The following is a 17,842-nucleotide window of genomic DNA, read 5'->3' as shown; positions in this document are numbered from 1 at the left end:
TGGAAAAATGAAAGAAGGAATTGCTTCAAATTATATATATATATATATATATATATATATGCATAATATGCATAAGAAATTTACGTCAACAAGCCAAAATTTTGATGAAAAAGCTTCTAGAAAACAAATGAACGCAAATTGGGACAGAATCTATCTGACAGAAGCAGGACGCTCAGTGTGGAGCAGAGGTAGGAAGGAAATATGTGCATCAAGCAAACAGGTTAGTTAGATGGGTCATATCCAAGTGACCTGCAAGACTTCTGCAATTCTGTATCTTTGAGAATGGCCTATACACAAAAATGTGTTCCATTCTACTAGATTTTTCTCTCTTAGATACCAGTTTTGGAATGGATCCAGTCTCGGAAAGCAGTCACTCTAGTATAAACACCAGGCTTGTTAGGTTGTCCACATTCATCTCCCCAGCTCACTATTCCAGCAAGATACCAGATATCTCTAGCATCTGGACTAACCAGTGGTCCTCCAGAGTCACCCTACAGGAGAAGAGAGAGATTGGTAACTAATAATTCAGTTCATTATGGCAGTTTTTGTTATTTTTCTAATTTGAATTTAATGAAAGGGAAGTTTTCAAAAATCAGTGTGCTCAGATGCAGAAGTGATAACCTGTGTCAGTAATTCACATAAGGGAGGAGATCCACTACTTGAAGCATTAGCTTAGATTCAGAGGTGGGTACACTGAGATTAAAGGAGCCATCTCTTTGGAAAAGAGTACTCTTATCTGGTACATCTGAGACTATAATTCCTCATATTCTTTATCAGTGTAACATAGCTCCCAAAAGAAGGGTGGAGAGTCTATTACTGATAAAAAGGACAGACACTAGAGTCAGACACCTGGGTTTAAATGTCAAGTCTGGCTCTTCCAGCCGGCTAAGACCTTTAATTTATATATTTGTAATGCTCCTAATAATTATATATAATTATCCTCTGATGATAATTTTGAAGATTAGATAAAACAGTAAATATAAAGTGCTTAGCATAGAGCCTGGCATAAAATAGAACTTAGTAAATACATATTTAAAACCACAAATTCCGATTGTTTATGCCTTGTGAACTCCCGAGGGCTGTTTCTTTATATAGCTCAGAAAAACAAGGTACAGGCTGATCTTGCCTCAGAATCATGGGGTCTTTAGTACTGACCACCCATTAGGTGTTCAGCACTCTATGGAGCTCTGAATTAACATATTATCTAATTCACTCATGTTAATTCTGGCAACAAAACATGGAGCAAGATTTCATTTTCTCCATATTAACAATGAGGAAATCACAACTTGGAGAAATTAAGTAATTTGCCTGATGGCACATGTATTCAGTAGCAGAATTGAATTTGAATCCAGAGTGCTCTAACTCAGACATTTGGCTTTTCCCCTCTGCATTATACTAACTTCTTTGTGCATTTTCTTTTGTTCATGTAAACATGTTAACTAATGCTAATAGTAACTGAATTTGGAATAACGTGTTTGTAATTTTTAAATCAATTCACCAATAAGTGTTGATGTATAGCCTCGTAGGTGGTAGGAGATACAAAAAGAGTGTAAGTACAGGTAGCATCCAAATAAATCATTTTGATAATTAAAACCCAAGCCTATATGAAGGCAGAGCAGATTAGGATGCAGAAATAGACATTACAGAGACAACAAAATTTAAATCTGCTTAAGAGACAGGAAAAAATGAGTCTGAGAATAAAGTAATTAATGGAAAAATCAGAATAGCTAACAGATTACAAGATGCATCAGGTGATGTCCACCAGCAATTATCAAAAACGGAAAGATAGTCTGTCCTACTGAAACTAATTAGTTCACACATTATCAGGGAATTATGTCATTATAAGATGGAAGTTGTGATGGTTTATATGTGTTTTGTCTTAGGCATGAATGCCGGAACAATGGGAGTAAAATTATGCCATTCAGAAAAAGAGAAAAAAAGCTCTCAACTGAGCTGTTGCACAGGTAGAAGTCTTTGGGGCTCTATTTTTAAAAAATATTTTAAAGGTGTCTGTGCCCTATCCGGAAGCGATGGACAAATTCCTAGAAACATATAAACTACCAAAACTGAAACAGGAAGAAATAGAAAATTTGAGCAGACCCATAACCAGTAAGGAAATTGAATTAGTAATCAAAAATCTGCGAAAAAATAAGAGTCCAGGGCCAGATGGCTTTCCAGGGGAATTCTACCAAATATTTAAAGAAGAGTTAACACCTATTCTCTTGAAGCTGTTCCAAAAAATAGAAATGGAAGGAAAACTTCCAAACTCTTTCTATGAAGCCAGCATTACCTTGATTCTAAAACCAGACAAAGGCCCTACTAAAAAGGAGAACCATAGACCAATTATTCTGATGAACATGGATGCAAAAATCCTCAAAAAGATATTAGCCAACCAGATCCAACAATACATTTAAAAAATTATTCACCACGACCAAGTGGGATTTATACCTGGGATGCAGGGCCAGTTCAATACCTGCAAAACAATCAATGTGATTCATCACATCAATAAAAGAAAGGACAAGAACCACATGATGCTCTCAATAGATCCAGAGAAAGCATTGAACAAAATACAGAATCCTTTCTTGATAGAAACCTCAAGAAAGTAGGGATAGAAGGATCATACCTCGAAATCATAAAAGCCATATATGAAAGACCCAACGCTAATATCGTTATCAATGGGGAAAAACTGAGAGCTTTCCCCCTAAGGTCAGGAACAAGACAGGGATGTCCACTCTCACCACTGTTATTCAAGATACTACTGGAAGTCTTAGCCTCAGCAATAAGACAACACAAAGAAATAAAAGGCATCCAAATCGGCCAGGAGGAGGTCAACCTTTCACTCTTTGCAGATGACATGATACTCTATATGGAAAACCCAAAAAATTCCACCAAAAAAACTGCTGGGACCAATCAATGAATTCAGCAAAATCACAGGATATAAAATCAATGCACAGAAATCGATTGTTTTCCTATATAACAACAATGAAGCAACAGAAAGAGAAATCAAGGATCGGTCCCATTTACAATTGCACCAAAAACTGTAAAATACCTAGGATTAAATCTAACCAAAGAGGTGAAAAATCTATACACTGAAATTTATAGAAAGCTGATGAAAGAAATTGAAGAAGACATAAAAAAATGGAAAAATATTCTATGCTCCTGCGTAGGAGAACAAATACTATTTAAATGTTGATACAACCCAAAGCAATCTACATATTCAATGCAATACTTATCAAAATAACTCAAGCATTCAGAGCTAGAACAAACAATCCTAAAATTTGTATGGAACTAGAAAAGACCCTGAATAGCCAAAGCAATCTTGAAAAAGAAAACCAAAGCAGGAGGCATCACAATCCCAGACTTCAAGCTGTATTACAAAGCTGTAATCATCAAGAGAGTATGGTACTGGCACAAAAACAGACACTCAGATCAATGGAACAGAATAGAGAACCCAGAAATGGAACCACAAACGTATGGCCAACTAATATTTGACAAAGAAGGAAAGAATATCCAGTGGAATAAAGACAGTCTCTTCAGCAAGTGGTGCTGGGGAAACTGGACAGTGACATGCAGAAGAATGAACCTGGACCACTTTCTTACACCATACACAAAAATAAACTCAAAATGGATGAAAGACCTCAATGTAAGACAGGAAGCCATCAAAATCCTCGAGGAGAAAGCAGGCAAAAACCTCTTTGACCTTGGCCCGCAGCAACTTCTTCCTCAACATGTCTCCGGAGGCAAGGGAAACAAAAGCAAAAATGAACTACTGGGACCTCATCAAAATAAAAACCTTCTGCACAGCGAAGGAAACAATCAACAAAACTAAAAGGTAACTGACAGAATGGGAGATGATATTTGCAAAAGACATATCAGATAAAGATATGTAGACATATCAGATAAAGGCATAGATCCAAATCTATAAAGAACTTCTCAAACTCAACACCCAAAAAATAAATAACCCAGTGAAGAAATGGGCAAAAGACATGAATAGACACTTCTCCAAAGAAGACATCCAGATGGCCAACCGACACATGAAAAAATGCTCCACATCACTCATCATCAGGGAAATACAAATCAAAACCACATGGAGATATACCACCTTACAACTGTCAGAATGGCTAACATCAACAACTCAGGCAACAACAGATGGCGGGGATACAGAGAAAGAGGATCTCTTTGGCACTGCTGGTGGGAATGCAAACTGGTGCAGCCACTCTGGTAAACAGTATGGAGGTTCCTTAAAAAACTAAAAATAAAATAAATAAAATAAAATAAAAACTAAAAATAGAACTACTCTATGACCCAGCAATTGCACTACTAGGTATTTATCCAAGGGATACAGGAATGCTGTTTGAAGGGGCCCATGCACACCAATGTTTATAGCAGCACTATCAACAATAGCCAAAGTATAGAAAGAGCCCAAATATCCATGAATGGATGAATGGATAAAGAAGATATGGTATATATATATATATATATATATATATATATATACACAGTGGAGTATTACTCAGCAATAAAAAAAATGAAATCTTGCCATTTGCAACTATTTGGATGGAACTAGAGGGTATTATGCTAAGCGAAATTAGTCAGTCAAAGACAAATATCATATGACTTCAGTCATACGAGGAATTTAAGATACAAAACAGATGAACATAGAGTAAGGAAAGCAAAACTAATATAAAAACAGGGAGGAGGACAAAACATAAGAGATTCTTAAATATAAAGAAGAAACAGAGGGTTGCTGGAGGGATTGGGAGGGGGGTGCTAAATGGGTAAGGGGCATTAAGGAATCTACTCCTGAAATCATTGTTGCACTATATGCTAACTAACTTGGATGTAAATTTATAAATACATAAATAAATAAATAAATAAATAAATAAATAAACAAATATCAAAGGGATACATGTTCCCCTAATAGCAGCATTATCTATAACAGCCAAGTTATGGAACAACCCAAATGTCCTTTGACTGATGAATGGATAAAGAAGATGTAGTGTATATATATATACATATATATATATATATACACACATATATACACATAGTGTGTGTGTGTATATATATATACACATACATATATACATATTATATACATATAATATACATAGGTTATATATATAATGTATATATAATGGAATATTACTCGGTCATAAAAAGAATGAAATCTTGCCGTTTATAATGACTTGGATGGAGCTAGAGAGTATTATGCTAAGTAAAATAAATTGGAGAAAGATAAATACCATATGATTTCACTCAGATGTGGAGTTTAAGAAACAAAGCAAACAAAACAAAACACTCACACTCTGTCTGTCTCCCTCTCTCAAAAATAAACATTAAAAAATTTAAAACAAAACAAAACAAATGAGCAGAGGGGAAAAAAAGAGACAGGGAAGCAAACCAAGAAGCAGACTCTTAACTGTAGAGAACAAACTGATGGTTACCAGAAGGGAGGTGGGGGGGTTGGTTAAATAGGTGATGGGGACTAAGGAGTTCACTTGTAGTGATGAGCACCAGGCATGATATGGAACTGTTGAATCACTATATTCTACACTGGAAACTAAAATTGCACTGTATGCTAACCAACTGGAATTTAAATGAAAAAAGATAAAAAAAGAAAGTGATAGAGAAGTAAGTGTTACTATAAAGGAGATCTTTGTGGTGATGGAATATCTCTCAGCTGGAGTGATGGTTACACAAACATACAACACTTGTAAAAAAATATGCCATAGAACTAGAAGCACACATTGCACCAATGTCAATTTCCTAGATTCTATATTGTATTATAGGATGTGAGATGCAATGTTTGGGGAAAACGAGGTGAAGAATACATGAGACCCCTCTGTAAACCTTCTGCAAATTATAATGATTTCAAAATAAAAGATGAACAAAAAATTACACAGCATACTTCTGGTCAAACCACGTACCTGGCATGCATCTCTTTTTCCTTTCAAGGAGCCAGCACATAACATTCTAGGAGTTATGGCACCATTGTAAGATTGGGGTTCGTTACAGGTTTTAGTGTCTATGAGATCCACCTGTACTTGCCGAAGATGATTTTGACCACTACCTAAAGACAAAAAAATTCTTTATATGTGTAGATATACATATATTCTATAAACCTTGAGAAAATCTTTCATAATTGTTGGATAAGATGGCAATTTAGGATATGTATTTTTTCAGGTACAGTAATATTTGGGAAAAGAATGATTTCCTTACTACTTTAAATGAAAAGTTAGATACTTATGAGAGAGCATCATGTTGTTTAAGTGACTTCTGTTCCATTGTGAAACTTAGAATGTAATTTCAGTAGGGAGAATGGTGGCTATACGATTCTCTCATCTTCACAATTGAGTATATTAGTGATTCCTAATCTCCTATGCAGTTAAATCCCTAGTAAAAACTTCAGACATATTTACTATTTCAGACACCTTACCAAGCACCATGACTACAGTAGTAGCGAGGCACTTGATAGTAACCTAAAGCAATGAAGGAATCTTTGTGTCTTATAAAAGACCTAATTTACAAACAGGGCCTGACTTACCCAGGTCCACAGGACCAATGCACCAGCATATTTTGGCATAATGACATTCCATTCTTTAAAAGGCTTAGAATACCAAACTGGGCTACTATGGTTTGATTTCTCTTCAGATGCTCACCATCATTTTCTAGTGCTCCAAATCCTGTCACAAACATCTCATCCCCTGGTAGGAACTCATGAGATGCATCAGGAAGACAAATCCTATGTACTGCATTTGTGTAGTGGACCGGGCTAGAAAGCTCTGCAACTGAAATATCATAGTCATGTGATGGATACTTGTATTTTTCATGGACAAATATCCTTCGAAGGCCTTGCTTCATCTTTGGAGTCTTTATTGTTACTCCAAAGGAAGCAGTCCATCTGGTTGGGTCCTTATACCTGAGGAAAAAAATATGAACAGCAAATTCCACTTTATTATGCTACCAATGTAAGGACTTATATTACACATTTTAGGCTGCTGGTGTCAACATACGTTTTCTTTTTAAAATTACAGTTTCTGGGGCTCCTGGGTGGCTCAGTCGGTTAAGCGTCTGACTTCGGCTCAGGTCATGATCTCGTGGCTCATGGGTTCATGTCCCACGTCAGGCTCTGTGCTGACAGTTCAGAGCCTGGAGCCTGCTTTGGATTCTGTGTCTCCCTCTCTCTCTCTCTCTGCCATTCCCCTGCTTGCTCTCTCTCTCTCTCTCTCTCTCTCAAAATTAAGTAAAAACCTTTAAAAAAATAAAAATAAAATTACACTTTCTATGTATAAAAATAAACTCTTTCCAATCTGAGAATCTGGCTCAGGAGTAAGGTGAGGTGGAAATGCCACAGTGGTGTGGTTTTTAGGAAATACATGCCACTCTGCACTGAATCGCTTACTCCAGATCCTAGAGCCTTTTGACATTTCTAGGAATAAGTGACTCCAGGAGACATACAGAAAGCATATTTTGTACAGATGCAGGAACAAATGTATTCTATGTACCATGCTCCCTACTCACAAACATACACATTTATCTGAAAACTGAAAAGGCTACACATAAATTTAACAAAACATTACTATCCTATATACATAGGCATTTTGCATTAGGTTGAAAGGTCTTCATTCCTTGGAATACTTCAGTTGTATAATTTGTTACTACCAAATGTCTTCATATTTAATTATTTCTTGCCATGTAGAATTTCTCCTTTGAGGTCAAATCTGCAATCCACCCCGCCCCCATTCCTGATAGATACACAGCAGAGAGATAAGGCTCTTTGACATCAGGCTCAATCAGGCTCTGTGCTGGCGGCTGGAAGCCTGGAGCCTGTTTCAGATTCTGTGTCTCCCTCTCTCCCTCCCCCTCCCTCGCTCGCACTCGGTCTCTATCTCTCTCAAAAATAAATAAACATTACAGAAAAAAAAAAAAAAAACTCATCTCTTTCAAACTTCGCAAGGTATTTCCTTCCTGCCAAGCCCGAGTGCACGAGTGCACTTTGCTTACCCCAGTCATTCACAAGTTTCAAGACTTACGTTCTAAAGCAGTGAGCGGCACTCACAAGCCACGTGCTATTAATTAAAGTTGCTCCACAGCGATGCATCCCATCCCACTGCAGGCTAGCTTGCCAAGGCCATTCTCCCTCCTCTACAGGTGTCCCACCAACGATCCTGAGACTCTGTCTTGCAGTTTTATTCCTTCGTGTCCCACAGCCTGCCAAAGAGAGACAATGCCTTACTTAGCAGTTGCTTCTAAGTATCAAATTGCGTTACTATCTCAATGTTTTTCATACTTTGTGCTCCAATAGTACCAAACATTTTCTCTTGTTCTTACTTTTCCTTAAACTATAGTGGTTCATTAATTTAACATCTTTTCATCTTGTAGGATTAAGTCATTCATTACCTCCTCTAAGATGCCTTCTCTAACAATTCCTCTGCCCCCAAACTGGATTAGTTATGGCTTTTTTCATACTTCTATCATCATCATCATCATTTCTCTCTCTCTCTCTCTGTGTATATACGTATATATGTATATATGTCTGTTTATATATACATGTATATATGCTAGTAGAGTTACCAGTACTAATTATATATAATTATATATCATATATACACTAATTATATATATTATTTACATATAAGCATTGTTTATAACAGGGTTTATTATATGTGCTAATGATACATAAACATATATAATATTATATATGTGTATATATATTGTTTGTAACAGGGTTTCTCAGCCTTGGCTCTATTGACATTTTTGAGATGCATAATTCTTCACTGTATCCTGTATATGATCCTGTATATGATCGAATGTTCAGAAGAATCCTTGGCCTATACATATTAGATGCCAGTAGCATCCCCCCCTCAACCATGATAACCAAAGTCACAGTGGGTCATGATCCCATGGGGGTCAAAATTTCTCTTGCTTGAGACCCATTGCTTCAGAAGTATGTGTTCATACATTAATCTCATACATCTAGTCTCACTAGAGTAAAAGCTGCTTTACACAGGTATTATATCTCATCCATTTTATATTTCTATTGCTTAATACATCACTAGCACAATAAATATCAGTGGCAAGAATACATGCCATTTACGTAACAGGATTATTCTTTGGTCTCATGTTTAATCAAGCTCATGAATTAACTGATACTCTAAGCTGGTGAGTAGCACATTTCCTTCCATCATTTAAGAAAAATATATTATGTACTAACTCCATAATTATCAAATGTATCCTCTAAATCATGGTGGAGTAATCTGCTGTAGGTGAAGGGAAATACTAGGCCTAGAGTCAGTACTTTTAAAATATAGGTAGGAGTGCCTGGGTGGCTCAGTCAGTTAAGCGTCCAACTCTGGATTTCAGCTCAGGTCACAATCTCACAATTTGAGAGTTCAACCCCACGTCTGGCTCTGCGCTGACAGCATGGAGCCTGCTTGGGATTCTCTCTCTCTCTCTCTCTCTCTCTCTCTCTCTCTCTCCCTCCCTCCCTCCCTCCCTCTTTGCCCCTCCTCTGCTCATGCTCTCTCTCTCCCTCAAAATAAATAAAGTTAAAAAAATAATAAATAAAATATGGGTAAAGATACTATCTGAGCCTTCAATAATTTTATCAATATATACCCAACCCCATAGTTGCCTGATATTTCCATAGTATGGGATTAACAATCATCATGAAGGGGCACCTGGGTGGCTCAGTCAGTTGGGCATCCGATTTCGGCTCAGGTCATGATCTCAAAGTCCATGGGTTCGAGCCCCACATTGGGCTCTGTGCTGACAGCTCAGATCCTGGAGCCTGCTTCAGATTCTGTCTCCCCCTCTCTCTGCCCCTCCCATGCTCATGCTCTGTCTCTCTCTGTCTCTCAATAATAAATAAACGTTAAAAATTTTTTTAAAAATCATCATTAAGATTTTGTTTAGAGTAACAATGAGCTTCTGCCTATAGCTGAAAAATGCCAACATGCCGTTTACTTTTATAAAATCTTTAGAAAATGTTTGTAAGAGTATTATAGATATCTGCAGCCAGAACACTGAGTCTTTTTTCCCTTCTTTAACAAGTGTACAACTCATTTCCACTATATCTGTGCCACAGAAACCCATATATCCACTCCAAAGTTCTCCCAATTTTTTTCATTATTTAGTAATAAAATGTGCTTCAAACAATAAGATAAAGCACCATGAGCTGTGCACAGATCAATCAAACTTTATTCTGACCCTATAATATCACACAAAGTAAGCCTAAATGATCCAGTGTTAACATTCAAGTAATGCAATTTTAATAAATATGTTACACTTACAACTGTTCAGAAAGTTGTCTGTTTCTGTCTTGTTGATTTCTGAAATACACAGAAATGGTGAATAGAACAGGGCCAGCACATCAGGATTTCATAATGCCTCTGAGTACTTTAAATAGGAAAGGCTGGTTAATTCTGTTATAAGACAGAACCTCTAGATTGTGTAAAAAAAAAAAAAAAAAAAAAAAAAAAAAAAAAAAAAAAAAGGCAACACAGTTATTTTATCATATGTAAAGCATGTTCATTACCTTGGAGAAAAGGGAGATCTGAACAGCGTTTTTAAACTTTAGTCTGAATAACAGTCACAGAGAGAGCATCTTTATACTGTCAGTTCCTGTTCCTCTTCCCAGTAATTCTGATTCAGTAGTTTTATGATGAAACCCAGGAATCTGAGTTTCATACCACAAATAAGATGCAGTATTTCCCCCTTTTGTGGAAATACTTTTCTAAACCATGGTATTGATTCCCTAAATGCAATGATATTTTTACTGACCATTATTTCAGATTTTTTCCCCACTAAACTCACAGGCATAGTCCCATTTGTATAACATTTAAAAAAAATTTTTTTTTAACGTTTATTCATTTTTGAGAGAGAGAGAAACAGAGCATGAACAGGGGAGGAACAGAGAGAGAGGGAGACACAGAATCTGGAACAGGCTCCAGGCTCTGAGCTGTCAGCACAGAGCCGGACGCGGGGCTCGAACTCAGGGACCATGAGATCATGACCTGAGCCGAAGTCGGACGCTTAACCGACCAAGCCACCCAGGCGCCCCTGTATAACATTTTTGAATGGCAGGTCCATAAATCCATCCTCACTCTCACTTAAAAAGAATGTTATCTCTCTAATTTTTCTTTCTGCTGAAATTTGCAAAGACAATTTGCCCTCTTTTCAACTTTAGCGCATGGCTCCTTAGCTTATTTATTTCTCAACAATCAGGCTCTAACCCTATGCAAGCATTAAGCCAACCAACAGATACATAAAACTCCACACAGTTAAATGTCCTGATTCAGTAGATTTCCAATGACCAAAACTATTCTCTTTGAACATGGCAGAATCAGTGTTCTAAATACAAAAATGTTAATGTTAATTTTTCTTTTAGTCTTTAATAGTATTTATATGCCAGGAACCTATGTTCTAGAAAGCTTCTTTCTGACTTTCTCCATTCTGGCTATTTTGGGGGGAAATGGCTCAAATAAAGAAGTGACTATTTATTCTCTGTAGATATTAAATATCATCACCTCTTATCTCCTTGTTTCAAATAACCTGTTCTTCTCTAGCTCAGACTTTTCCTAGAGAAAGTTCTGGCTTTGCTCTTGATACCACTTAAAGGGCCATCTTAATGGATGTGTATCTACATTGGGCTATGCACTCAGCATGACTGTGCATTTGGTTTAATGCTCACTGTCTTGAAATTCTTAATATTTTATATTTTATAATTTGTGCTTTAAAAGTGAAGTCTGGGGGAGCCTGGGTGGCTTAGGCAGTTAAGTCTCCAACTCTTGGTTTTGGCCCAGGTTATGAAGTCACCCTTTGTGAGATACAGCCCCGCACTGGGCTCTGCACTGACAGCACATAGCCTGCTTGGGATTCTCTCTCTCTCCCTCTCTCTGCCCCTCCCCCATCTCTCAAAATAAATGAATAAACTTAAAAATAAAAATAAATAAAAGTGAAGTCTGAAGAGCAATGGGGTATGACATGCACAGAGGAGATAACACACAATATATGTGTCCATGGGCTCCTGGCGCCCATTTGCATATATCATTTGTGATACCCAATGAACTCAGAATTCCAGTGGATTCACAACGTTCAGCACACTCAAAGTGAGTACAAAATAAGTGTGTGATGCTTCCCATTAAGGAACCAGGACGCAGTGACAGTCCAGGAGACCATGTTTTCTGTTTGAAGCAGGACTTGCTCAGAACACAGAAAGAAAGCAATAGCATTCTACTAGACACAAACCACCCAAGGGCCCTATTATATCCTTTCTTGCTCCCATTACTTTTTTATATTAGCCAACAGCTTCTGCTGAAAATGATGACATACAAGGACTTTTCAGGTCTTTCTTACTTAAGCCGAAGGTAGAGAACATTGGTAAAATGTGCACATATCAACAAGGGGAAAAAAAAAACTGTGAAGCTAGTCTTGTATAGTTTTTCTATTGATCTGATTAGAGCCAAATTCATGCATGTGTGAAATACTGTTGTATAATTTTCATAATTCCACATACTTAAATGCTTTTATATTTGCATTTGAAATTGATATTTTACAACATGAAGAGGAATGATACATCTCATGCTAGTAATTTAAAATTTTAATTTTTTCACATAGAATGGCATTAATTAGCAAATAAAAATACTATGACGAGTCAAGAGAGACTGTAGAAGAAAGAAATCTTATATATTAATACTCTTAGTGGTAAGTTTTTGTTGCTTTTTGAAAAGAGTCCAGCATTTTGCAATATGCCTCATAAATTATGTAGCTGGTCCTAACTACCCAAGTCTTTCTTCCTAAGCAAACAGGGTAGGTGACCATTAGGTCATGCTGCTAGTTAGGTCTATCAGCTTTTATGTTAGCACATTATGTTCATACTTTCTACTTGTTCCCTCTTCTCTATTTTCTAGTGCTGTTCAATACTGTGTCCACTAGCCACATGTGCCTAGTAGCTCTTGAAATGTGGCTAGTCTAAACCGAAATGTGCTATAAATAACAAAATATACACTAGATTTCAAAGCCTTAGTACAAAAAAAAAAAGAATATAAAATATCTCATGAATAATTTTCTATTGACTACTTGTTGAAATAATAATACTTTGATATAGTGGGTTAAATATCAAACTATTTAAATGAAGCTCACATGTTTACTATTGCTTTTTTAATGTGGATACTAGAAAATTTAAGATCATAGGGTTGGCCCACATGGTATTTCTATGACTAGCATTGTTCTATAGCACACAACTCTTAACCAAACATTTATTTCCACTGAGGATCTCCTATATTTCTTCCTTTCTGGTAATGAGGACATACTCCTGCTTATTTCATTCCCCTATCCTCCACACAAAAAGCTCAGACTTTTTAAATTAGTTGTAAAATATATAAAAATAAGTATAAATAAATTATAAATTTTTCATTGGTAAATGGTCTAAGGAAAGAAGCTATAACAAGGTATATCAATGCAACTTGAAGGCAAATGTGTGAATGGCATGAACCTTACATCATACTCTCAGAACATAAAGTGGAAGCAACAAGAAGAAGAATGTACAAAACCACTTTCTCCATGTATAATTGGATGCTAGAGCTGAGGTGTAAGTCCCAATACAGAGAAAGAACACAGACCCGGGGTTAATGAGAGATGTGCATAGGAGACATAAGTTTAGGGTAGTATTAAAATTAAAATACTTTATTAGGACCAATTTAGTCCCAAATAAATGTTCTATTGATGGCAAGACTCCATAATTAAAGGATATCCAAAACAATTTTTAAAAGTCAGTGCCTAAGAGGGCACTTGTTGGGATGAGCACTGGGTATTATATTTAAGTGATTAATCACTAAATTCTATTCCTGAAATCATATGTTACCTAACTTGGATTTTAAATAAATAAATACATAAATAAATAAATAAATAAATAAATAAAATCAGTGCCTAAAACCAAAACTAACATGGAGCTGTTCTATGTAAGAAAATTAAACTAAATAACAGAAAGAAACTTACTTTTAATTTCAACTGATTCAGGATCTAATTTAGGGGGTCCTACAGCATCATGCAGCTTTTCAGTTAGAACACGTTGAATAATTTTATTGATGGCTTCAGGATCCTCAGTAGAGCGAAATCTAAAAATCAGCAGCATATGAGCCAACACTCCATGTTCCTCTGGACTGTGGATCAAAAAGAAAAACAGAAAAAAATGGTCTTAAAGATAAAGTTCAAAATTAGATTTGTGGTAATATCACAATCTAGTTTTTTCTTTATCATCCATTTGAAACACACACACAAAACAAATCCATAATGTAATTTAAAAGATCCAGTTTGTTTCATTCTATATTCCTATTGTTTTCCACATATAAAACTTCCAACTTAGCCTCCCTGATAGTAAGATAGTATGTTCATGGTGTCCCTTAACACCAAAATATCTAGTTATTAATATAAAAAGATACCCTCTTGTCAACCATTTAATACTATTAAATATACCATATGATCAATGTGAAATCAACTCTGGGTTTGGCCTCCAGGTTTAATTCCCAGTGGCTTAAATCCAGTGAAATCTCCTAAGCAACATCATGCTTTCCTAAACAACTTCTAATCCTAGGGATATTAGAAAGCTTGACCAAATTGTTGTTACTTCATGTGATTATATTTTCAAGATAAAGCATTAATTAGCCTTAGTGTTGTTTGGATGAATTACTTCTTGGAGTCATCCTTGACTTCTCTTTCTCATTTTCTGTCAGCTACTCTACCTCCTTTTTTTTCATATATAATCAGTTCTCAAAGAATTTTACTCCCCACTATACAGTGTATTGACTTCTCATATAAACTGTAAATGGGAATGTAAATTAGAACCTTATTTTTAGAGGACAGTTTTGTTTATCAATTATACATTTGATGATCCATTTCTCTGATACAGCACTCCCTTCAAATAAACTTTTGTGTGTGCAAAGAGATTTATACAAATGTTTATCATAACCTTGTTTTTAAATCAGAAAAAAATATGTAACAACCCAAGTGTCCATCACAAGGGCATTGGCTAAATCAACCCTGACACATACTTGTAGTGAAATACCACACAACCAATTGTTAAGAAGCTATGTTACTTCTGCAAATGGAACTATTAGAGAGGGAGTTTTTGCCTTCTATTTTATGTGATATTGTGTTATTTGAATTTTATATATTTTATATTGTTTTTGTAATCTGAAAAAACAAATAGGACTGTAATGAGAATATTGTTATGTATCTCACCCCTTTCACTGACTCAGCAACACCGTACAACAATTATTCTTTATTCCTTCTCTTAAACTATTCCTATACTGGTTGACTAATAGAAACAAAAACAAACAAAACTGTCTCTCTACCCCAGCTATTCAACTTATCTCTCACCTTATCACAACAAACCTTCTTGAAAAGGTAAATTACACTGTGCCTCATATTTACTTCCTTGCAATCTACTTCCTCCCTTTCCATCCCACTGAGTCTTTTCTGTACACTAAATGACTTCTTCATTGGCATATCCAGTTAATTCTTTCTGGTCATATTACTTGGTCTCTCAGGAGTATTTGTCAATGCTGACCATTCCATGCTTGAAACTTTTTGTCTTTTGTATCAGTGGTGCCTTTCTCATGATATCTCTTTTTTCTTTCTCCTTCCCTATTTCCTTGGCTCCTATTTTTTCCCCATCTCCTTACGTATTATTTTCTTCAGGCTTTCTTCATCATCATTTTTTTCCTTGCATTACCCTTTTTCTGAAAAATTCTGTTTACATCCACACTCTCTAGTACTTTGAGAACGAGCAAAGGCATATCTTCAACTCAGCTCCCTTTTCCTCCCCCGAGTGAGACTCGTATTTCAGGCTCATGTTCCCTAGTATCTCAGCTTAAAATCTGTAAGACTAACTTCATCTTTTGTACAAACTTGCATTTCTTCCCACTGATTGTAGAAAAAATACTAATGAGTAAGAAGGTTACTAAGATGAAGAGGTAAACAAATTGGAAAGTGATTTGGAAGGTAGAACTGGAAGAACATGGTTATTCATAAAATGTGAGGGGCCCAGGAAATGGAGGAGAGTAGGATGATGTCCAGGTTTCCCATTAGTGTCAGTGGGTTTCACTTGAGTTAGAGAATTTTCTGTGGAACCTACATGTGGAGATGTGCATGGGCAGGCAGATAGCTCTAGAAATCAGAAAAACAGTTTAGATTGGAAATAGAAATTTGAATTTCGATAGTATGAAGTCATGTGGGTGCATGAAGTCCCCTTGAGAGAGTGAAAATTTAAGGATTGGAGAAGTAGATACAGATCAAGAAAGAATAGTATTTCAAATCCCAGGGAATACAGACTTCTCAGAAGAAAGTGGTCAAAGTAACACCTCATTTAGAGATGTTTAGACATTTAGAGATGTCAGCTAAATGATAGACTGAGAGGTAACTTGCAGTTTTTGTCATTGAAATGATACTGGAAACAGCTCTCATTCTATTTTTTAAAAATACAAATAATTTTTATTAAGACAATATATTATTTAAGATACTTATATAGTATTTTGCTTAAGATGTTGTGCTCTGAACTTCTATTTATTGATGGTAGATGATCAGATCTGGAATTTTCTTAAATATGTATTTGGAGCAGAAAGAGACAGAGATGAAAAAAGTAAACAAAATTCATAAAGAGGAGAATGAAGAGGGTAAGACAAACCTCATCTACTATGCTATTTTATAGAGGGAACAATTGGTTATTAAACTAAGGAATATGGCTTAGGTACCTATTTTTGTAATTAGATTCCCAAAGAACAATTCAATAATATAGCCACCAATAATACTCGTCCCTTACCTCACCTTGCAAATGCTTTCTTATGGATTTAGAGAATGAGTAAAGCAAATTATAATCCATGCCTTAGAACAGTTGTCAAATGAATATTGGTTTAATTGAATTATATCATATCATTAATATTTCCAATAGTATTTATTACTAGCCAAGTTAACAGCTTTAGTTTTAAATTATATTCAGAAGTCAGCATTTTAGATTTACATACCTGAACCTGATAATGTGAGGCTTGACAAACTCTCCCCTCAATGGAGATTTATGAAATGCATTTTTTACCTGTTCCAAAAATATTCAACATACATCAGCAAGAATAATTTTCTACAAGTCAATTTAAAGCTCTATGGAAAATTTAAAAACAAAACAAAGCAAAACAAGAAACATTAATCAACACTTCACAATTCACTCAACTTGAAGAATCTCAAAGAATCTTTTCTGGTATTCTACTCAGTGATTTCAACTGAACTCTGCCTTAGGAGTTATCTGGGAACCACAGTAGTTGGCCAAGAATGACATCTGCTGTGTACACTCAGAAAGAGACTAAAAAGGAATAAACACACTGTTTTATGAAAAGAAAGAGTAAATATTCATACCCTGAGATACAGACTTCTACTGTAGGTAAACAAAGGAAATTGAATAGTTCCGCCAACTGATGGTTGGATCATAGATATGGGTGTATGACAGTGTCATGTGGTTCTTAAACCTTGTGAAGAAGTTACCAAATATCCTGGCATTATCTGCACCCACTTCAGTACTCAAAATGCTCTTAGGCCCATGTGAACTAGGATACTTAGCCTAATATGTTCTGTAAGGTTTACTTTAATAAGATACCAGAATGTATCTTGTGGAGATATTTCTTACTACTATAATTAAGAATTCTATCCAACTTGGAGCTCCTGGGTGGCTCAGTCGGTTAAGCGTCTGACTTCATCTCAGGTCATGATCTCATGGTCTGTGAGTTTGAGCCCCGCGTGGGGCTATGTGCTGACTGCTCGGAGTCTGGAGCTTGCTTCCAATTCTATGTCTCCC

The 17,842-nt window shown here is 35.9% G+C and overlaps 1 protein-coding gene across 1 annotated transcript in view; it reads right to left on the bottom strand.

Annotated features, from left to right (window-relative positions):
- Positions 1-329: 329 nt before the first annotated feature.
- Positions 330-17,842, bottom strand: part of TMPRSS11E (transmembrane serine protease 11E) — a 38,850-nt gene continuing 21,337 nt past the window's right edge. The window contains exons 4-10 of the mRNA XM_015539676.1: positions 17,025-17,092; positions 14,002-14,165; positions 10,296-10,334; positions 8,037-8,214; positions 6,663-6,922; positions 5,931-6,073; positions 330-491 (exon numbers count right to left, since the gene is read on the bottom strand). Of these exons, the coding sequence (XP_015395162.1) occupies positions 330-491; positions 5,931-6,073; positions 6,663-6,922; positions 8,037-8,214; positions 10,296-10,334; positions 14,002-14,165; positions 17,025-17,092 (1,014 nt within the window). The remainder of the gene's footprint in view (positions 492-5,930; positions 6,074-6,662; positions 6,923-8,036; positions 8,215-10,295; positions 10,335-14,001; positions 14,166-17,024; positions 17,093-17,842) is intronic.

Source organism: Panthera tigris, chromosome B1 (assembly GCF_018350195.1).
Source record: "Panthera tigris isolate Pti1 chromosome B1, P.tigris_Pti1_mat1.1, whole genome shotgun sequence".
Taxonomy (NCBI): domain Eukaryota; kingdom Metazoa; phylum Chordata; class Mammalia; order Carnivora; family Felidae; genus Panthera; species Panthera tigris.
Note: the sequence above shows the minus strand (reverse complement) of the source record. Positions and strands in the feature narration are given on the sequence as shown.